At 31.7% G+C, this 19,864-nt stretch overlaps 2 protein-coding genes across 9 annotated transcripts in view; both read right to left on the minus strand.

The window, feature by feature from the left end:
- LOC126702548 (probable LRR receptor-like serine/threonine-protein kinase At3g47570) overlaps positions 1-19,864 on the minus strand; it is a 103,201-nt gene that overhangs the window by 6,206 nt on the left and 77,131 nt on the right. For 2 of the 8 annotated variants that reach the window (XM_050401275.1, XM_050401280.1), the window contains exons 7-9: positions 3,566-3,729; positions 2,673-2,738; positions 2,432-2,519 (exon numbers count right to left, since the gene is read on the minus strand). The gene's annotated coding sequence lies outside the window, so the exon portion shown is untranslated. Of the gene's footprint in view, positions 1-85; positions 1,014-1,115; positions 1,265-2,099; positions 2,173-2,258; positions 2,323-2,431; positions 2,520-2,642; positions 2,739-3,565; positions 3,730-19,864 lie in introns of all 8 variants that reach the window. The other 6 variants (XM_050401273.1, XM_050401279.1, XM_050401278.1 and 3 more) reach the window with 6 other exon arrangements.
- LOC126703895 (receptor kinase-like protein Xa21) lies at positions 5,830-9,304 on the minus strand. Its single transcript, XM_050402954.1, has 3 exons — positions 9,258-9,304; positions 6,328-8,867; positions 5,830-6,203 (listed from the first exon to the last, which is right to left on the minus strand). Exons 1-3 carry the CDS (start codon positions 9,302-9,304, stop codon positions 5,830-5,832), a joined length of 2,961 nt encoding a protein of 986 aa, XP_050258911.1.

A 19,864-nucleotide genomic window follows, 5' to 3' on the forward strand; every position in this document is an offset into this window, starting at 1 on the left:
AAACCCAAAAAAATAAATAAATAAATTAAAACAAATGGGTAACTCTGGAAAAATGGAAGAAAGTGGAAAACAGAGACAAACCAACCTAAGGATAGTGGGAGGAAATCCCATAGGAGTGGAGTGGTGGTCTTTGTGAGCATGATGTGTTAAGAAATGATGCCACTTTCTCTTTGAAGAAAGACTCCATTGAGAATAAAAAATCCTTTGAGCACATCTATTGGCTTTTTCTTGTCATTCACGTCAAATACCAGGTAAAGGCTATCAGAATAACAACTTATCTTAATCTAATACATTTATTGCTCATACCCGATATGATTTTGTACTCGTCAAGGTCAAACATGAACCCATCCTAGCTAACCAACAAGAGCATTAATTAATTGTGGAGCTTCTAAAAAAAGTCTTGTATAATTAATAAACTGTCTTTTTAATTAAACTGTTATTCAACACGATTAGGTGACTCCAAATTTTTTAGTTTCATCTTAACAATTATAGCTCGACTTTTATAATAGAATTAAATCCATAATAAAGTTGACTAGCCAACATGATCTTGAAATTATGTGCATGGTATCTACAGTGTGCCCTATCTTGTCAAGCATGATCATCAGATTACTTTTGTTATTGAAAATTAGGCAAACATAGCATGTTATGTAATTTACACTGTTAAGCCCAATCAACCATCCCTCTATTTCATGAGCTCAAGCTTTGAAGAATGGGAATTAGCAAGGGAAAAATAATTCTTCTTATTTGTAGAAAACTATTTTACATCTACAAATAAAGTTGGTATTTAATTGTCCAAGCATAATATATAACAATAGATTTAATACACTAATACAAGATTGTAGGAAATTATTTGAGCTACTCAAGCGTATAAAAGAAACATATAGAAGACAAGGTATATGAAACATGCAAAATACTTCTTATTCAATTAATAACCATAGGTAAGCCTATCTAGAATGCCAGAAAAGTCTTTCCATCCAATGTAACACTTTGAAGGAGCACAAGACTTTTTGGACCTGCAAATAGTTAGTAGTAAACAACATTAAGAGAAAAGATCAAAATAAGTAAAAAACTTAATACCATCATTAAGATGGTGAGAAGCTAAATTTGATTTTTACCTTCCATATAGCCATGCATGATGTGCTAAATCCTAGCACCAATCATTCACAAAACCCTGGTATTCAAGAGGTACCATAGTGTTCCAACACCTTTTATGGTGTCTAGTCATGATGGTTCAAACCCCACCAGCCCCACTCCCCCAGTTTGCCTAGGGAAAACGAAAAAAGAAAGAAAAAGCCCATCTCAAACAATTTTGTATCTGGCTGTTGCAAGTTAAAAAGCACTGATTTTTCAAAAATTCCCCCCCACCCTCAACTTATTAAAAACACATCTTTGGATCCAGTTTTTAGAAAAAACACTTCTTTAACACCACATAATGCAACAACAATGGACCATTGGTGCAAAAAAGCTTGCCTTGATCATACACACACACCTAGAAAATGTCGAAATGCATTATACACTGATTATGGAAATCAACATATCTAAATCTAACTGTATATCAACATCAAATAAATATGACTAGGAAACATACTGTAATACATATTAATGAATATCAAATAAACTAAATAAATGAATAAACCAATCTATGACTCCGCATTCTAATTGAATAGTTTAAAATACATACAGAACATAAACTTGAATAATAATTTTAATGGTCTAGAACTTGGTACATCCAAATTTTTGAACAGACTCAGTAATCCCAATTATTCTCAACTGCAAATACCCTCCTTGGGAAGCTCCTCCCAAATTTGCAGCAATTTTAGAACCTCCAAAATTTTGTTTTGGTGTTTGAGTATTCTTATGAAAATTTTTATGCCTAACTCTTTTTTAGTGCAAATCACTCAGTATTAAACAAAACCAAAATCTCAATGAAAACCTTTCTATGTTTTCCCATGAAACCTAACCAAAGATCGTCATTTAGATTAACAATCAATTTATTGTCTTATTCTGTGATCCAAAAACTCTATTAACTTTTTAGAACCTTAAGAGCAAGGTGCACTTTGAAAGATGCCTTTTTAAAAGTTTCTAATTGAATCACCTACCTTTTAGTTGTAGAAAAGTACATCTTGATGACCTTGACATAGGATCTTGTCCTTTAAAGGCTGCTCCACATTCCTAGACAAACAGGCAAACGAAAATTTAAAACAATTAATTTGTATAAAAAATAATTTAATCCCTAAATCATAAGTGATAGAAAGTACCATAGCAAAGGAGTTTACTCTTTACCTCTCTTCCAATATGACTCCTTAGTTCTTGAAGTAGAATCTAGGAACCAAAACGGGGAAATAAATTATGTATTGTTAATTGTTATGCAATTGAATGAAAGGGGAAATTGGTATAAGAGATTTTCAAAAAAAAGAAGAGAGTTCAATACCAGTGAATTATTAAGAGAAGATTGCAATTTATCTCATCAACCATGTTTTGATCCTCCCATCCAAGAATATTCACCAAAACATCAATCACTAAAGATGGAGATCCACAAAATAAAAAAATTGGTATTAACTCAGGGGTTTGGAATTCCTACTAACAATTCAAACCTAAAAGTAAAAAGAAGCAATAAAGCCAAACTTTTAGACTAATAGGACCTTTCAACATTTTACCACACAGAGCATTACGTGATTCAGCTTGCTTGGATAGATCTAAGGCATTTTGGTCTCTGAGAGTTGATCTTGAAACACCATCTGTTCATCATTAAATTTAATATCTTAACAATAAGATACATTAAAAAGAAAAAGAAGAAGAAAAGAAAGGCAAATATAGAAATTGACCCCCCCCCCCCCCCGCCCAAAAAAAAAAGGATTGCACAACACATATTTCTCAAATGTTGCATGTTCTCAATAGCTAAACCAAAAAGAAAAAAGAAAAAAAGACAGTAAATGGAAAAATACAGTAACCATAGGAGCAATGCAATCAATACAAAAAGTTACTTAAAATTGAGGTTTAGCTGCAAGAGAATTCAGGTTTGCATGCACACCTTCTTTGATTTGTTTAGCAACGTAGAAAATATGTAACTGAAAAAGAAAAAGGCCAAGGTCCTCAAGGAAAATCATAGGTAACCATAAGTTTTTTTTTTAAATTTTTTAATTTTTTTTTTATGAAAAATTAAATTTATTAACAAAACAAACTATACAAACAACAAACACCTAACAACAAAAACAGAGCAAGTAGGAAATTAAATAGAAGCTACAATTAACGTGCAAAGAATCAAACAAAATCGATCAATTATGCTACCTTCAAAATCATAGAAATGGACCTCCCCACTGCCCCCTACCCCCTAAAAAACAAATTACAACATGACTCTATACAGTAACAAAAACTTTTCTCTTTACAAACTCATTAGCCTTAATGCTTCCTTAGACTTGACATTGCTGAAGAATACACAAGTATTTGTGTTAAGCCAACCATGATAAACCATTGCAAACCTAGCAAGTTTGCTTATGGTGCTTCTAAAACTTCTGGCCTTCAACTTATTTTTACATCAGAGAACTACTTAGTACCAGTTATATACCTTGGACTTTATTACACAATATGACTTAACTTGCTGCAATAGCTTCTTTGAGAAAGGATAACCAAAGAACAAGTGGCCCATTTTGAAGCCATAGTTTAGTGCCAATTTGATTTTCACTTTTCTTGACAACGAGTTCAGTGCATTCTTGTCCGGTTGTCATTTACCTTTCAATAAAATAATGAACAATCTAAGTAATATTATTCAGTGAATCAATTAAAGTAAAGAAACATCTATGACAATAAACAATATCAAAATTTAAAACACACAAGAAAAGAAGGAGTAATCAAACAAAATTATCTTTTGTAAAAATTAACAATCAAAACTTAACAATTGGTGCAATGAGTTGCACAGGTTAGAAACATCTTAGCAAGCAAGTTCAATATTCTAAAGAAGCATTTCGTCAAACAACTTGTGTGCTTGACTTAAATTTCAATTTAAAACAATCATCAAACATAGTCGTTATTTGGTAAAACCGAAACACAAATTTATTAGAAAGTTTCAAATTCAGAGTATACTTACTATGTGAATCTTTCAATACCTTGATAAATGTACATGTTTAGCCATGTCGATGTCCTTGCCAGCAAAGCCACATTATTTAATAACCATAAAGAAATTAACAAAGCTGCAGAGCAATGATGGAGAAGGGCTTCTCGATCATTTTTACCTACAATTTCAATCATCATCAATGATGGAGAAGGGCTTCTCGATCATTTTTTTTTGACAAATTCATATACAATCAGATTCTTTTATCCTTGTGATTTTTATAGGTTTTTATTTATTTATTATAGTTAATAAGCTAGTATTTATTAAACTTGCCTTTGACCGTCTTGCTAATGGTAGGAATTTTTCCTCCAAAAAATAACTTGGACGAAAAACAAAAAATCATACATATAATAAAATCAAACCTGTATAACCAAAGAATCATACGTGTAATATGCAATATCCAACAATAAGACAATTTCTACAAAACCCAGATGAGCAAAATACAACACAAAGCCGTGATTAATTAGACTACCAAGGCACTGATTGACATCAAAAACGGTGAAAGTGAAAGTAGAAAACAGAGACAAACCTGAGGATAAAACAATCTCAATTCCCACAAATAATGAATCATCAAGCTGCACAAAACCCACAAAAATAAATAAATAAATTAAAACAAATGGGCATCTTTGGAAAAATGGAAGAAAGTGGAAAACAGAGACAAACCAACTTGAGGATAGTGGGAGGAAATCCCATAGGAGTGGAGTGGTGGTATTTTTGGGCATGATGTGTTAAGGAATGATACCACTTTCTCTTTGAAGAAAGACTCCACTGAGAATCAAAAATCCTTTGAGCACATCTATTGGCTTTTTCTTGTCATTCACGTCAAATACCAGGTAAAGGCTATCAGAATAACAACTTATCTTAATCTAATACACTTGTTGCTCATACCTGATATGATTTTGTACTCATCAAGGTCAAACATGAACCCATCTTAGCTGACCAACAAGAGCATTAATTACTTGTGGAGCTTCTAAAAAAAGTCTTGTTTATTAATAAACTGTCTTTTTAATTTAATTGTTATTCAACACGATTAGGTGACTCCAAATTTTTTAGTTTCATCTTAACAATTATAGCTCGACTTTTATAATAGAATTAAATCCATAATAGAGTTGACTAGCCAACAGGATCTTGAAATTATGTGTATGGTATCTACTGTGTGCCCTATCTTGTCAAGCATGATCATCAGATTACTTTTGTTATTGAAAATTAGGCAAACATAGCATGTTATGTAATTTACACTGATAAGCCAAATCGACCATCCCTCTATTTTATGAGCTCAAGCTTTGAAGAATGGGAATTAGCAAGGGAAAAATAATTCTTCTTATTTGTAGAAAATTATTTTACATCTACAAATAAAGTTGGTATTTAATTGTCCAAGCATAATATATAACAATAGATTTAATACACTAATACAAGATTGTAGGAAATTATTTGAGCTACTCAGGCGTATAAAAGAAACATATAGAAGACAAGGTATATGAAACATGCAGAATACTTCTTATTCAATGAATAACCATAGGCAAGCCTATCTAGAATGCCAGAAAAGTCTTTCCATCCAATGTAACACTTTGAAGGAGCAGAAGACTTTTTGGACCTGCGAATAGTTAGTAGTAAACAACATTAAGAGAAAAGATCAAAATAAGTAAACAACTTAATACCAACATTAAGATGGTGAGAAGCTAAATTTGATTTTTACCTTCCATATAGCCAAGGATGATGTGCTAAATCCTAGCACCAAGAATAATGTCCCTAACCAAATGCAACTCAGAGATGGCCTTGCTAATGTCCCATCGTTCTTGTGGCAACTCCATAGAGCATGCCACTCCGACCTTGACCATGGATATCAAACACTCCTTTATTTTATTTGCAAGGCAACCATTGTGATTTCTAAGAACTTCATCAACATTATTTAAAAGTTTTGGATCCACAACTTCCATTACACCGTCTGGTACGGCCATGCTAGCATAGTTGTGAAGGTTAAGGCCTCCCTCAAACACACTATCTGTGGGTCTCTTTCCTGTTATCATCTCCAACAATAAAATTCCATAGCTGTACACATCTCCTTTGGTTGACACCTCACTTCCTAAACCGTACTCTGTCATTAAGAATATTTAATATAGATAATGTATTCACATTATATTTTGGGAGCTCAAAAATAATCATTGTAAATATGGGAAAGCATATGTTAACAATTAAAAAGTACAGTAAATCATGTTTACCTGGAGGGGTGTACCCAATTGTTCCTCTTATTCCAATCGAACTACTTTCTTTCAAATTGGTAAGTCTTAAAAGAAACTTCGCAAGCCCAAAATCTCCAACATGAGCAATCATATCACAATCGAAAAGAATGTTGCTTGGCTTTATATCACAATGAACAACTGGCATTGGGCAATGGTGGTGTAGGTAATCAAGTGCACAAGCGACATCAATGGCAATGTTTGTTCTTTGAAGAATGTTCAGATTTAGTATCTCTACCTGCATGATATTTGTTTCTAGATCCATATGCAACCAATTTTCTAGACTTCCATTTGGCATGAACTCGTAAACTAGAGCCCTAAAATCATTGCCATGAAAATCCACACTTGAGCAACAAGTTATGATCTTCACAAGATTTCGGTGACGAATAGTTTTCAAGGCTTCACACTCGGAGACGAAGCTCCTGGAAGCTCCTTGACGTTGAATATTTAGTACCTTAATTGCAACAATTGATCTATCGTCACCAAGGATGCCTTTATACACTGAGCCAAAACTACCAACACCAATCAAATTTGCTAATGAAAATCCATCAGTTGCTTTAAGGAGCATTTGGTAAGACACTCTCAAAAATGATTGCTTCAAGGAAGATTCTGAAGAATTATCATTTCTTTTATTTTTGCGCCAATAAAATAAGAAAAATGACACTATGGTTATTACCAAAATCACACATGCCATTGAGATTGCCACTTTGACTGTAAAGGGCCACTTTATTTTCTTCTCTTCTTTTGCTAAGCACCTCGGCAAGTTTAGTTCCGATATGCCCCCACACAATCTACTATTTCCAATGAGTGATATTGCGCTAGCATTTGCGAAAACCCCTTTTGTTGGAACCTCTCCCTGAAAATCATTGAAGGATAAATTCAAATTCTTGAGGGAGAGTTTCTCCAAGAAATTTGGAATTTGACTAGAGAAGTTGTTCCGAGAAAGATCCATGACTTGAATACCCCTCGAAGAACTCAGGGATGTTGGTATTTCTCTTTGAAATAAATTACCCTCTAGGTAAAGGTACTCAAGGCTTGTGCAAGAGGCTAGGCTGCTTGGAATTTTACCAGACAACTTGTTGTCAGATAAGTCCAGATTATATAAATGGACAAGATTGCCAACCTCAGAAGGTAGTGATCCTATGAAAAAGTTTTGAGCTAAACTAAGTCTAATTGACAGCATGGAAACTGCAAAGAGTTGCTTTGGAATGATGCCTGTGAGATTGTTTTGTGAAAGATCTAACAGCAACAAATTTTGGCAATTTTCTATACTTGATGGGATAGTTCCTTGCAATTTGTTACTTCCTAAGTGCAGTTCATTTAATGATGTTAGGTTTCCGAGGGTAATTGGTAACATTCCTGAGAGTTTGTTGTTAGATAAATCTAATCGTTGTAACTTTTTAAGACTGCTAATATCGTCTGGGATTGTCCCTGAAAACTTGTTACCACTCATCAATAAGGTTGTCAAGTTGACCAAATTACCCATCCCTATAGGGATCTCTCCAAAAAGAAGATTTTCACCAATTGTAAAAAAGGTAAGCTGGGTTGAAAGATTACCCAAAACATTAGGCAACGTACCTTTGAGTTGATTCCCTGAAAGAGCTATTTGATGTAAACTGCTACAATTGACTAGAGATTGAATGAAATTCATTTCATCATCATCTCCACTACCTAAATTACTTTCAGCAATTAATAATGACTCCAAACGGTGCAGGCCTCCAAAATTGACTGAAATTTTTCCCGTAAAATTGTTTGCGCCAACTTCTAAGTATTGTAGCTCTGAAGCATTAGATAATGAGAGTGGAAGAGATCCGGTAAATTGGTTTTCAAAGATTAGAAACCACTGGAGATGCGGAAGGGTGAGGAATAAGTTTGTAGGAAGACTTCCACTAAGCTTATTGTCGTACAAGCTTAATTTAGTAATAGACGAAAGATTATATAAAGATAGAGGGATCAAACCAGAGAGTTTATTTCCAGGTGCAAATAAAACTTGGAGAGAGCTAAAGTTCCCAATGAAAGATGGGATTTCTCCCCTGAGATTGTTGTCGGTAACAGCAAGAAACTCCAGCTTTGATAAAGAAGCAAGCTCCTTTGGGATTGATCCCGAAAGGTCATTGAATCCGACTCTAAGAATCTTAATGTTGGAGCAATGGGAAAGGTTTGCAGGAATTTCCCCTTGGAAGGAGTTATTAGTCAACCTCAATACACGCAACCTGAATAGACGGCCAACTTCATCAGGGATTTTGCCTCCAATGGTGTTGTTTGCCAGCACTATTTCCCTAATGAAGCTGAGGTTGCCTATGTATGGAGACAAGGAACCCACCAAACCTCTGGTACTCAGATCTAATACAGTGACTCTTCTATGCTTGCGGCCACAAGTAACACCTTCCCACTCGCAGAAATGGAGGGAATCATTCCAAGAGCTGAAAACGTTTTCAGGGTCACGTGTTATCTGTCTCTTGAAGGCCAACAAAGCTTGATGATCAGTCTCATTCCCACCGAAATAAGTTGAGGTGGCAATACTAATACCAGAAACAGAAAGAGTTTTAACATGTAGAAGTACAACCCACAAGAGAAGGATGGTTTGGAATTGAATTGAGCACAATAATCTCAGATTCATTGCTTGCATTTTCATTTCCAGTATGCAAAATTTACGTTTACCTAACAAAATAAGGCGTTTATAAAGTAGAAATATGGGTGCACCAGCCTCCTGATGACGACAAAATAGGCGTCAATCCTACAAAGACCTAGACTCTTTTGGTGTGGGATATGGTTGATGCCTTACTTGTGACGACATACAAGATATTCTCGTCCATGGGCCGTTGATGTTGATCTTGAAGTCAACTTTTGAGGCAAAGACCAAGACCAAGACTTCTTTTGGCAGTATTTGGTTGATGACTAACTTTGATTACCCATTTGCCCTTGGAGGTGGCTGTTGAGGTTGAACTGCAATCGCCATTTTTATTAAAATTTTCTTCCAATCTTAGTAGGTAACCAGTTTTATTGATGATAATTAACTAATTAATTCATTAGGAATTGGGTGCACTAGGATTCCCATGGAAATAAAACTAATTCATTGTTTGTGCATTTAGAACATTTGGATTTTGGAAGTACATAATTGCATGGTACAGAATTCAAAATTCAGAGTTGCACCAGAAAAATAAATAATTGGCCTATGTCAAAGTAATAGTATATCAGCTAATCATATGAGTAGGTAATTGTTCAATATATAATGTCATTTTCTGAAATCACTAGGTTATGAGAATATGTATGGCTTTTAAATAGATTTTGTGGTATGTCTTTTTGTTAGAATTTTTGTCCTTCTTGTGTGTGCGTGAGTTTATTTCTCAAAAAAAAAAAAAAAAAAAGTTAAAAAGAATATGCAAATCTTTTCAATGCTTTCTACAATAGTGAATTAGTTCTATTTTCAAAGGAGCTCAACGTAGAGTTGATAATAATATAATCTAATCCTCCTCAAATCTTGTATAGAAACCTTGATCCTTCTTGTACTGGAGTGGAGGTGTAGGTGACTAGAAAGTAGATAATGGTATGAAATTTAGTAGGTTATATATTATTATTATTAACCGTCTAATGTTTGATTCAGATTCTACAAAGAATAAAGATGTAATTATATGTGATTTTGTTTTTCTATTCAAGTTTGGACCTTTTAAAGCTTTATGGTTTGTTTCATTTTTACTCTATGTTTAGATAGAAAGAAATTATTGAAAAGGAGCAAAGATTGTAGAACTTATCACCCTAAACATACTAATGGAGGAAGTTATTCACAGAATGCCTAAACAAGATGAAACAATTTATTAGCATAGGATTGATCACCTTGACAACCAGGATTTGAAATTTTCGTGAAGGATTCTTATTATGTAGCTCTCTTACATTTCAATAGGTTCCGAATTTTCAAGAAAATTTATTTATTTTAAAAAATTAAAAGACATGGATGTTATTTTTATTCATTGCTTTTAATAAATAAATAAATTGGGGCAATGAAAAAAGGTCAGATTGTGAGAGTGAAAAGGAAGAAATGAATCAATGGTTTTTTTTTTTTTTTTTTTTGGACAGTGACTCAATGGTATAGTATAAGTGGGTTTTTTTCTACTTACCAAAAAAAAAAATTAATAAAAAGTTGTTCTATATGGCTAATCCAGCTTTGCCATGGAGTCAATTTAATGCTAGTAGATTGGTCTTGCTTCAAACTTCTTTTATACTTCAGAAGACTTGTTAACAGGTCTTCTGAAAACTCGAGTTTCTAGAATTTGAGTTATACAGTAAACTTGAGTTTCTAAAAATTTGTAAATTAGTGGTGACTCTAAGATATATTTTTAGAGGGGTAAGTAAGAAGATGTATTTTTTTTATAAAAAAATGAATCTTGCGGTCTACGTGATTTCCTTATTCCAAATTTGTTCATAATAGATACTAGCAAGAGAATAAAATATGAGAAATGCTATCTAGTTTTTCAATAACACCATGGCTGTAATTTAGTGGTAGAAGTCCTCGTATCGTTTTGCATGTTGCTTAGAATGAGTTGAGCAGTTTGTGCTATGGCGTTTCAATGAATATGTTGTGGTGCTTCAACGAAAGAGTTGAGCAGTCCTCGGATTGTTTTATTTTTTATTTTTAAAAAGTCTATTTTTTCAATAATGGTAGTAGCATCTTAGTATCTTGAATTAGTCTAAGTGGGGATAGTGAAGTGGGTAGAGATCCACTTCTAACAGTCTTAGTGGGGAAAATTTTCGAAGTCTAGCTTGAAATATTGGTATGAACAATGATTTCTTGCGTAATGCTGGTATATGCAAAATCATACACCATGAACTAATGCTAAACCAATTGACGAAACTGGTCTTCCTTACTCAATTTTAGATTTGAATTTTGCATCAGTTTTATTCATCGAATGCAACTAAATGGTCCGAAATGATCTTTTTGTATAAATCTTGATGAATTTTTAATGGTTCCTTCTTTGTTCAATGGGCATTTAATAATTTTCTTTTAAATTCAAGTTGTCATCATGGTTCCCACCTTTCCTTTGGTCTAATTCCATAAAACGGGATTGTTGACACATCAACCCACCATCTTAATAAGTACTGTTTTTAATTATCAACTAATTGCAGACCCGCGCATTGTGCGTGATAATTTTTTAGATAAAATACTATTTTAGTCCCTAGACTTTATAAAGAGTTTTTTTTTTTTTTTTTTTTTAAATAGTTTTATCATATTTTTCATAATCTTGTCTATAACATTTTTTACCACTATTATATATTTACTGGTTGATTTGCATAACATAGACATTAAATAAGAGGTAGAACTATATATTAAATTTTTTCAAGTCATGGTGTATGAAGATTATGATTATATATATATATATATATATATAATTTCCCTAGTTAGAGTTTGATTAGTTTTAAGTTTAAATTTTTTATTATTATATTTAATTGTTGATTTTATTGCACTATAAAGTTTTTCAATGTCCTTTGTATAGCCATCTCTATTTTATTTCTTACTCCTCTTGACCACCTTTTTATTTTCGAAAAAACGGTTTTTATGACGTTTAATTTCTTTTTTTTTCTTCCTTCATTTATTCTTTATTACTTTATATATTCCCTTGCTTGTTGTAAATTTTATGGTTATCAATAAGAAATAGATATCATGGATGGCTTAAATAGTTATAAATGTAGTTACGTTAGTATTATGACAAAGATTTTTTTTTGTTTTTTTCCTTCTGAATTTTCAAAGAAATATGAAAGGCATTTCTCTAATTTGGTCTCAATCAATTAAGATATCCATAAGACATCAACAGAAGTAATAATGAGCCTTAAATTTTTTTAATGTATGAAGTGGTTAGGTTAGTGGTATGTCAAAGGTTTTATAAAAAAATTTAAAAAATAATTCCCAGGAAATGTAAACGGCCTTTTAAAAAAAAAAAATGTGACTTTTTGAATTATAGAAATATGATTGTTTTAATTACCTTATTTATAAATTTCATTATTAAGTTATATACATCTAAATTATAGTAGATGAATACATAAATGCAAAATTATATGTAAAGTTACAACCGCACAGGATAAATATGTATAGATAATTTTTTTTTAATTATTATTCATGAATCATTATTTCATTGTTTAGTTATAAATATCTAAATTAAAATAGATGAATATGTAAAGGTAAAATTATATGAAAAGTTAAAACTATCCAAGATGAATGTTTAACCACTTGTAGATGTGTGTTTTTTGACGACTAAAAGTATACACAATTGCTTTAGCTGGAACTATATAACTATGCAAATATTGTTGCGAGTGGTTCCATCATTTGCAAATTATCAAATTTGGTGGCTTTACAAAACAGATATTTCATTTTGCAAAAAACTTTACATGAACTCCTCTTTTGTGACAACCTTTTTTTTTTTTTCTTTCGAAACAACTTAAGAATATTAAGACTTAAGTTAACACATGTGGTAGTTGTAAAACACGTCAGTGATATAAAAATCGAAAGATTTAAATATTTAAAAAACATTTTTAATTAGTAGATTGTAATATAATTTTTTTTTCTCAATATTTTATGTAACTTTTCACATAATATCAATACTGTTGGCATCCTTTAAAGATGATACATAATATTTTTGAGAAGAAGAAGAAGAAGAAGAAGAAGAAGCAGAGACGATGCTAACACATAATATAAAATTATTAAGTTTGCGTGATTTAAATTTTTGGCAAAAAAAATATTAATGTATCTATCATGAAAGTTTTTATCTAAATGATATATAGTAGTTCATTTTTTTTAGACTTGATTCAAAAAGTTCATTCTCAATAGCCATTTAAGTCTACAAATTGCTCAATCTATGGGCCTAGACACATTCAAAGGGTGCTATCTAAATTATAAATTATATGACCCTTTATCACATAAATATATTGATTCCCCCAATGTATGGTAAAGGAAGGCAGGTTTGTATCTAGCCATTTTCTTGATTTGTGTTGCATAATTTAATAGTATGGAGGATGTGACTGAATTTAAATGTTGAATAAAATAAGACAAGAGGAAAAAAGAGTAAAAATAAAATATATAGCAATAAACATCAAATTATCCAAGTCATTTTATGTAATATAATAACATTATATTATTATATACTATATTTATAATGTAGTAGGATAATATTTGATCAAAGTGAATATAAAAGATAACAACTTAAAACACAAAACTAAATTGCATCAACCTAAAATAGAATTCTAATTAACACAAAAATTCATCAACCTAAAGAATTGATGCAATAAAAAAAATAAAACAAAAAATGAGAGAGAGAGAGAGAGAGAGAAGTAACATTTCTTTGTTTGAGAAAACTATGCATAGAATGAAAAAGAAAATGTCAAATTTATAGTAAAATGTTGATAATAAGAAGAGTCAAAATAAAGGCAGATAAAAAGGTAGAGAAAGAATGATATTAAGGTAGAATGTAGTGGGGAGATGAAGAGGTAAAAGAGAGGGAGAGTTATGGAAAATTAATAATAAAAATAATGGTTAAAAGATATTCTAATTTTTAAATAATGGAGCTTTTAAGTCTCCTTAAATGAGAAAATATTTTTAAAAATATATAAGAAAAATTGGAAACAAAAAATGATAACATGGCTGCTGATATGGCTCAACGTGAACGTAGAAATATTAAATATGTAGATTGGTCAATTTAAATGGAGTCAATTTAATTCTAGTAGATTGGTCTTGCTTCAAACTTCTTTTATACTTCAGAAGACTTGTTAACAGGTCTTCTGAAAACTCAAGTTTCTGGAACTTGAGTTATACAGTAAACTCGAGTTTCTAAAAATTTGTAAATTAGTGGCGACTCTAGGATATATTTTTAGAGGGGTCAGTAAGAAGATGTATTTTTTTTTATAAAAAATGAATCTTGCGGTCTACATGATTTCCTTATTACAAATTTGTTCATAATAGATACTAGCAAGAGAATAAAATATGAGAAATGCTATCTAGTTTTTCAATAACACCATGGCTGTAATTTAGTGGTAGAAGTCCTCGTATCGTTTTGCATGTTGCTTAGAATGAGTTGAGCAGTTTGTGCTATGGCGCTTCAATGAATGTGTTGTGGTGCTTCAACGAAAGAGTTGAGCAGTCCTCGGATTGTTTTATTTTTTATTTTTAAAAAGTCTATTTTTTCAATAATGGTAGTAGCATCTTAGTATCTTGAATTAGTCTAAGTGGGGATAGTGAAGTGGATAGAGATCCACTTCTAACAGTCTCAGTGGGGAAAATTTTCAAAGTCTAGCTTGAAATATTGGTATGAACAATGATTTCTTGCGTAGTGCTGGTATATGCAAAATCATACACCATGAACTAATGCTAAACCAATTGATGAAACTGGTCTTCCTTACTCAATTTTAGATTTGAATTTTGCATCAGTTTTATTCATCGAATGCTGCTAAATGGTCCGAAATGATCTTTTTGTATAAATCTTGATGAATTTTTAATGGTTCCTTCTTTGTTCAATGGGCATTTAATAATTTTCTTTTAAATTCAAGTTGTCATCATGGTTCCCACCTTTCCTTTGGTCTAATTCAATAAAATGGGATTGTTGACACATCAAACCACCATCTTAATAAGTACTATTTTTAATTATCAATTAATCGCAGACCCACGCATTGTGCGTAATAATTTTTTTAGATAAAATACTATTTTAGTCCCTAGACTTTATAAAGAGTTTTTTTTTTTTAATATTTTTATCATATTTTTCATAATCTTGTCTATAACATTTTTTACCATTATTATATATTTACTGGTTGATTTGCATAACATAGACATTAAATAAGAGGTAGAACTATATATTAAATTTTTTCAAGTCATGGTGTATGAAGATTATGATTTTATATATATATATAATTTCCCTAGTTAGAGTTTGATTAGTTTTAAGTTTAAATTTATTATTATTATATTTAATTGTTGATTTTATTGCACTATAAAGTTTTCAATGTCCTCTGTATAGCCATCTCTATTTTATTTCTTACTCCTCTTGACCACTTTTTTATTTTCCAAAAAAGGGTTATTATGACGTTTAATTTCATTTATTTTTTTCCTTCCTTCATTTATTCTTTATTACTTTGTATATTCCCTTGCTAGTTGTAAATTTTATGGTTATCAATAAGAAATAGATATTATGGATGGCTTAAATAGTTATAGATGTAGTTACATTAGTAGTATGTCAAAGAATTTTTTTTCCCCTTCTTTATTTTCAAGGAAATATGAATGGCATTTCTCTAATTTGGTCTCAATCAATTAAGATATCCATATTACATTAACGGAAGTAATAAAGCCTTAAATTTTTTTAATGTATGAAGTGGTTAGTTAGTGGTATGTCAAACGTTTTATAAAAAAATTTTAAAAATAATTCCCAGGAAATGTAAAAGGCCTTTTTTTGTAAAAAGAAATTGTGACTTTTTGAATTATAGAAATATGATTGTTTTAATTACCTTATTTATAGATTTCATTATTAAGTTATAAACATCTAAATTAAAGTAGATGAATGCATAAATGCAAATTTATATGTAAAGTTACAACCGCACAAGATAAATATGTATAGATAATTTTTTTTAAAAAAATATTATCCATGAATCATTATTTCATTGTTTACTTATAAATATCTAAATTAACGTCTTTTTTTTTTGGGAAAAAAATCTAAATTAAAATAGATGAATATGTAAAGGTAAAATTATATGAAAAGTTAAAACTACCCAAGATGAACGTTTAACCACTTGTAGATGTGTGTTTCTTGACGACTAAAAGTATACACAATTGCTTTAGCTAGAACTATATAACTATGCAAATATTGTTGCGAGTGGTTCCATCATTTGCAAATTATCAAATTTGGTGGCTTTACAAAACAGATATTCCATTTTGCAAAAAACTTTACATTAACTCCTCTTTTGTGACAACCTTTTTTTTCTTTTTCTTTTTACCGAAACAACTTAAGAATATTAAGACTTAAGTTAATACATGTGGTAGTTGTAAAATACATTAGTGATATCAAAAATAGAAAGATTTAAATATTTAAAAAACATTTTTATTAGATTGTAATATAAAACATTTTTTTTTTCTCAATATTTTATGTAACTTTTCACATAAGATCAATACTGTTGGCATCCTTTAAAAATGATACATAATATTTTTGAGAAGAAGAAGTAGAAGAAGAAGAAGACCTAAATGCAATCCAATACAATACAATCCAATCGAATCCAATCAGAATACCTAGACCTAAATCATATTTAAACCCAACTTTAAAGAAAAAAAGAAAAAAAAAAAAAAAAAAAAAAAAACAGAGACTAATCGACGGAGGATATGGATCTGATGGTCTATCTCTCTATTTCTTTGTATCTGCCTCTCTCTATCTCCTTATCTCAATACCTCTTGGACCTTTCATCGTGACCGATGGTAGTTCTCTCCATCTCCTCTGGATCGCACGTGTTTTTTCTTCTCCTTCCCCTTTTCTATATTGCTAGGTTTTTTTAGTTGCAAGGCTTTTTTTTTTTTTTTTTTTTTTTTTTACTTTAACCGTTTTATATATATATATATATATATATATATACGCAAATACTATCCAACGGTGCTAAGCTTGGGAAATAGTATAATATATCGCTTTTTTACTTAAACGTGGCTGAATTTTAGATAGGCAATTTTCCTACATGGCAGCACCTCCTTAATCGTAGGAATTAACTTTCTCTCAACTTCTGCTATTATATATAGTATATGATATATGATATGATATGATATATGATAATATAGATTTGATGATGACTAAATATTATTCTGGGTAAAGTTGATGACTTCCTTGTGACCAAATACAAGATAATATTGACCTATTGAAATTCATGAATAGCCTCAAACGCTATTGAGTTATCCTGAAGCACCAATCTACCTTCAATCCAAAAACTCCAATCTTGTTTCTGTGAAGCTTGATGAAGGAGCTCACTCACTATAGGCTTGCGATAGTAGGAGTAACTATAGACAATGAGGAACTACTGCTCATAATACTGAGAGGGTTGCCATCTGTAACCATAGCCATTATCCTTGAAGAAATTCAAGTATTTTGGAGCTCATTAGAGCAATAACTGAAAGACCCATCGAATGACTCCTCACAATACTTGATGGCTATGGCTGCAACATCCACAGAACGAAAACCAAGGTTGAACTCTTTTACACTTTTAAACTTGATCACATAATTGAGTAATGAAAGAGGAATTTAGGAGAGAAAATTTAAGATAAAACTGTAGAGAACACCAATCACACAAGGACACATGCCCTTGCTCCAACAAGAAGAGAGAGAGAGAGAGAGAGAGATAGAGAGAGAGAGAGAGATTGACTTGACTCATAAATTAATCATTGATGAGGTTCAAGATTAGGATTCTAAGCATATGCTATCTACACAAAAATTATCAAGACTCATAGGGAATGTGTGTGCTTCACCCTCTAAATCACTTGCTCCTTGGTTGATAGTTAGTTATACAAAACGGCAGGGTTGTCCAACTCAGATGCCAAGCTCTGCTCCCCAAGAAAAGCACAAAATGAATCTACCACTGAGTATGAAAGAGAATTGAGATTGCATCCTCCTTCTAAGAAAAACACACATGGACCCCCACATAGATCTTTGGCGCAAGTTGTTTAATGTTGAATGCCAGCATGTAGTATGTTCCCGTTGTGAACTGAAGACTGGCTAGTGGATCCAATACATGACCATCATACCTAACAATTCATTTGCAAGATATGAAAGTATGAGAGAGCTGCAAGTGGGTGAATGACTAGATTGGCAATGATAATTTGTTTTAAGCTAATTACAGATGAAGGCAATCTAAACCTAGGGGTGGGGGGCAGAATTGCTCTCAGACTCGTAGTGGATGTCTTTATGCCATAGTTTCATTTAGCAACAGATGATGTTGCCCCATTTGGTTAAATATTGAAAAATTTATTTACATTTGAAGTAATGTCTCAACTGCAAATACCCTCCTTTGGCAATTCCTCCCAAATTTGCATCAATTTTAGAACCTCCAAAATTATTTTGGGGTTTCGAGTATTCTTATGAAAACTTTTATGCCCAATTCTTTTTTTAGTGCAAATCACTCAGTATTAAACAAAACCAAAATCTCAGCAAATAGCTTTATGTGTTTTCCCATGAAAACTAACCAAAGATCCTCATTTAGATCTCCTACCTTTTTAGTGGTAGAATAGTACATCTTGATGACTTTAACATAGGATCTAGTCCTTTAAAGGCTGCTTCACATTCCTAGACAAAGACACAAATAAAGATTTAAATCAGTTAATTTGTATAAAAAATAATTAAATCCCTATATCATAAGTGATAGAAAATACCATAGCAAAGGTGTTTACTCCTTTCCTCTCTTCCAATATGACTCCTTAGCTCTTGAAGCATAATCTAGGCACCAAAATGGGGGGGGGGGGGGGAATTATGTATTTTTGAGCAATTTAATGAAAGGGGAAATTGCTTTACGAGATTTTTAAAGAATAGAAGAGAGTTCGATACCAGTGAATTATTATGAAAAGATTGCAATTTATCTCATTGACCATGTTTTGATCCTCCCATCCTAGAATATTCACCAAATTATCGATCACTAAAGATGGAGATCCACAAAATAACATTTTTATCATACTAACTCAAGGGTTTAGAATTCCCACTAACAACTTAAATCTAAAAGTAAAAAGAATCAACAAAGCTAAACCTTTAGACTACTAGGACCTTTCAATATTTTACCACACTGAGTATTATATGATTCAACTTGCTTGGATAGTTCTCTAGCATTTAGGTCTCTGAGAGTTGATTTTGAAACACCTTCATCTGTTATCATTAAATTTAATATCTTAACAATAAGACACATCAAAAAGAAGAAGAAGAAGAAGAAGAAGAAGAGGAAAGCAAAAAGAGAAACTGACACCCCCCCCCCCCCCACCCCCACCCAAAAAAAAAAAAAAAAAAAAAACGGATTGCACAACACAGATATTTCTCAAATGTTGCATGTTCTCAATGATTAAACCAATATATATACATATAGTAAATGGCAAAGTATAGTAACCATAGGAGCAATGCAATCAATACAAAAAAGCTACTTAGAACAATGAGGTTTGAATGCAAAGGAATTCAGGTTTGCATGCACACTTTCTTTGTAGTTTGTTTGGCAATGTAGAAAATAAGTGAAAATGGTCATGGTCCTCAAGGAAAATCATAGGTAATCATAAATTTTTTTTGGATGAAAAAATAAATTTATTAAAGAAACAGACTTTACAAATGAAAAACACCAGTAGCTAATAGCTGCAACACCTAACAACAAAAACAAAGCAAGCAGGAAATTAAATAGAAGCTGCGACTAACTTGCATTGAATCAAACTAAATCCCTCAATTATGGCTACCATCAAAATCATAGATATGGACCTCCATATGCCCCCCCCCCCCCCCCCCCCCCCGGCGCACACACCACAAATCCCCTAAAAAATAAATTACAAAATGACTCT

Source organism: Quercus robur, chromosome 10 (assembly GCF_932294415.1).
Source record: "Quercus robur chromosome 10, dhQueRobu3.1, whole genome shotgun sequence".
Classification (NCBI taxonomy): Eukaryota; Viridiplantae; Streptophyta; class Magnoliopsida; order Fagales; family Fagaceae; genus Quercus; species Quercus robur.

What these genes read in the sequence shown, in the direction of transcription:
- LOC126703895 (XM_050402954.1), bottom strand. Translation starts at nt 9,304, where the DNA reads ATGGCGATTGCAGTTCAACCTCAACAGCCACCTCCAAGGGCAAATGG. An exon ending in CCACCTCCAAGGGCAAATGG is followed by an intron (nt 8,868 to 9,257) that starts GTAATCAAAGTT and finishes TTCTGGTATTAG; the next exon opens with TATTGCCACCTCAACTTATT. An exon ending in AATTGGGTACACCCCTCCAG is followed by an intron (nt 6,204 to 6,327) that starts GTAAACATGATT and finishes TCTTAATGACAG; the next exon opens with AGTACGGTTTAGGAAGTGAG.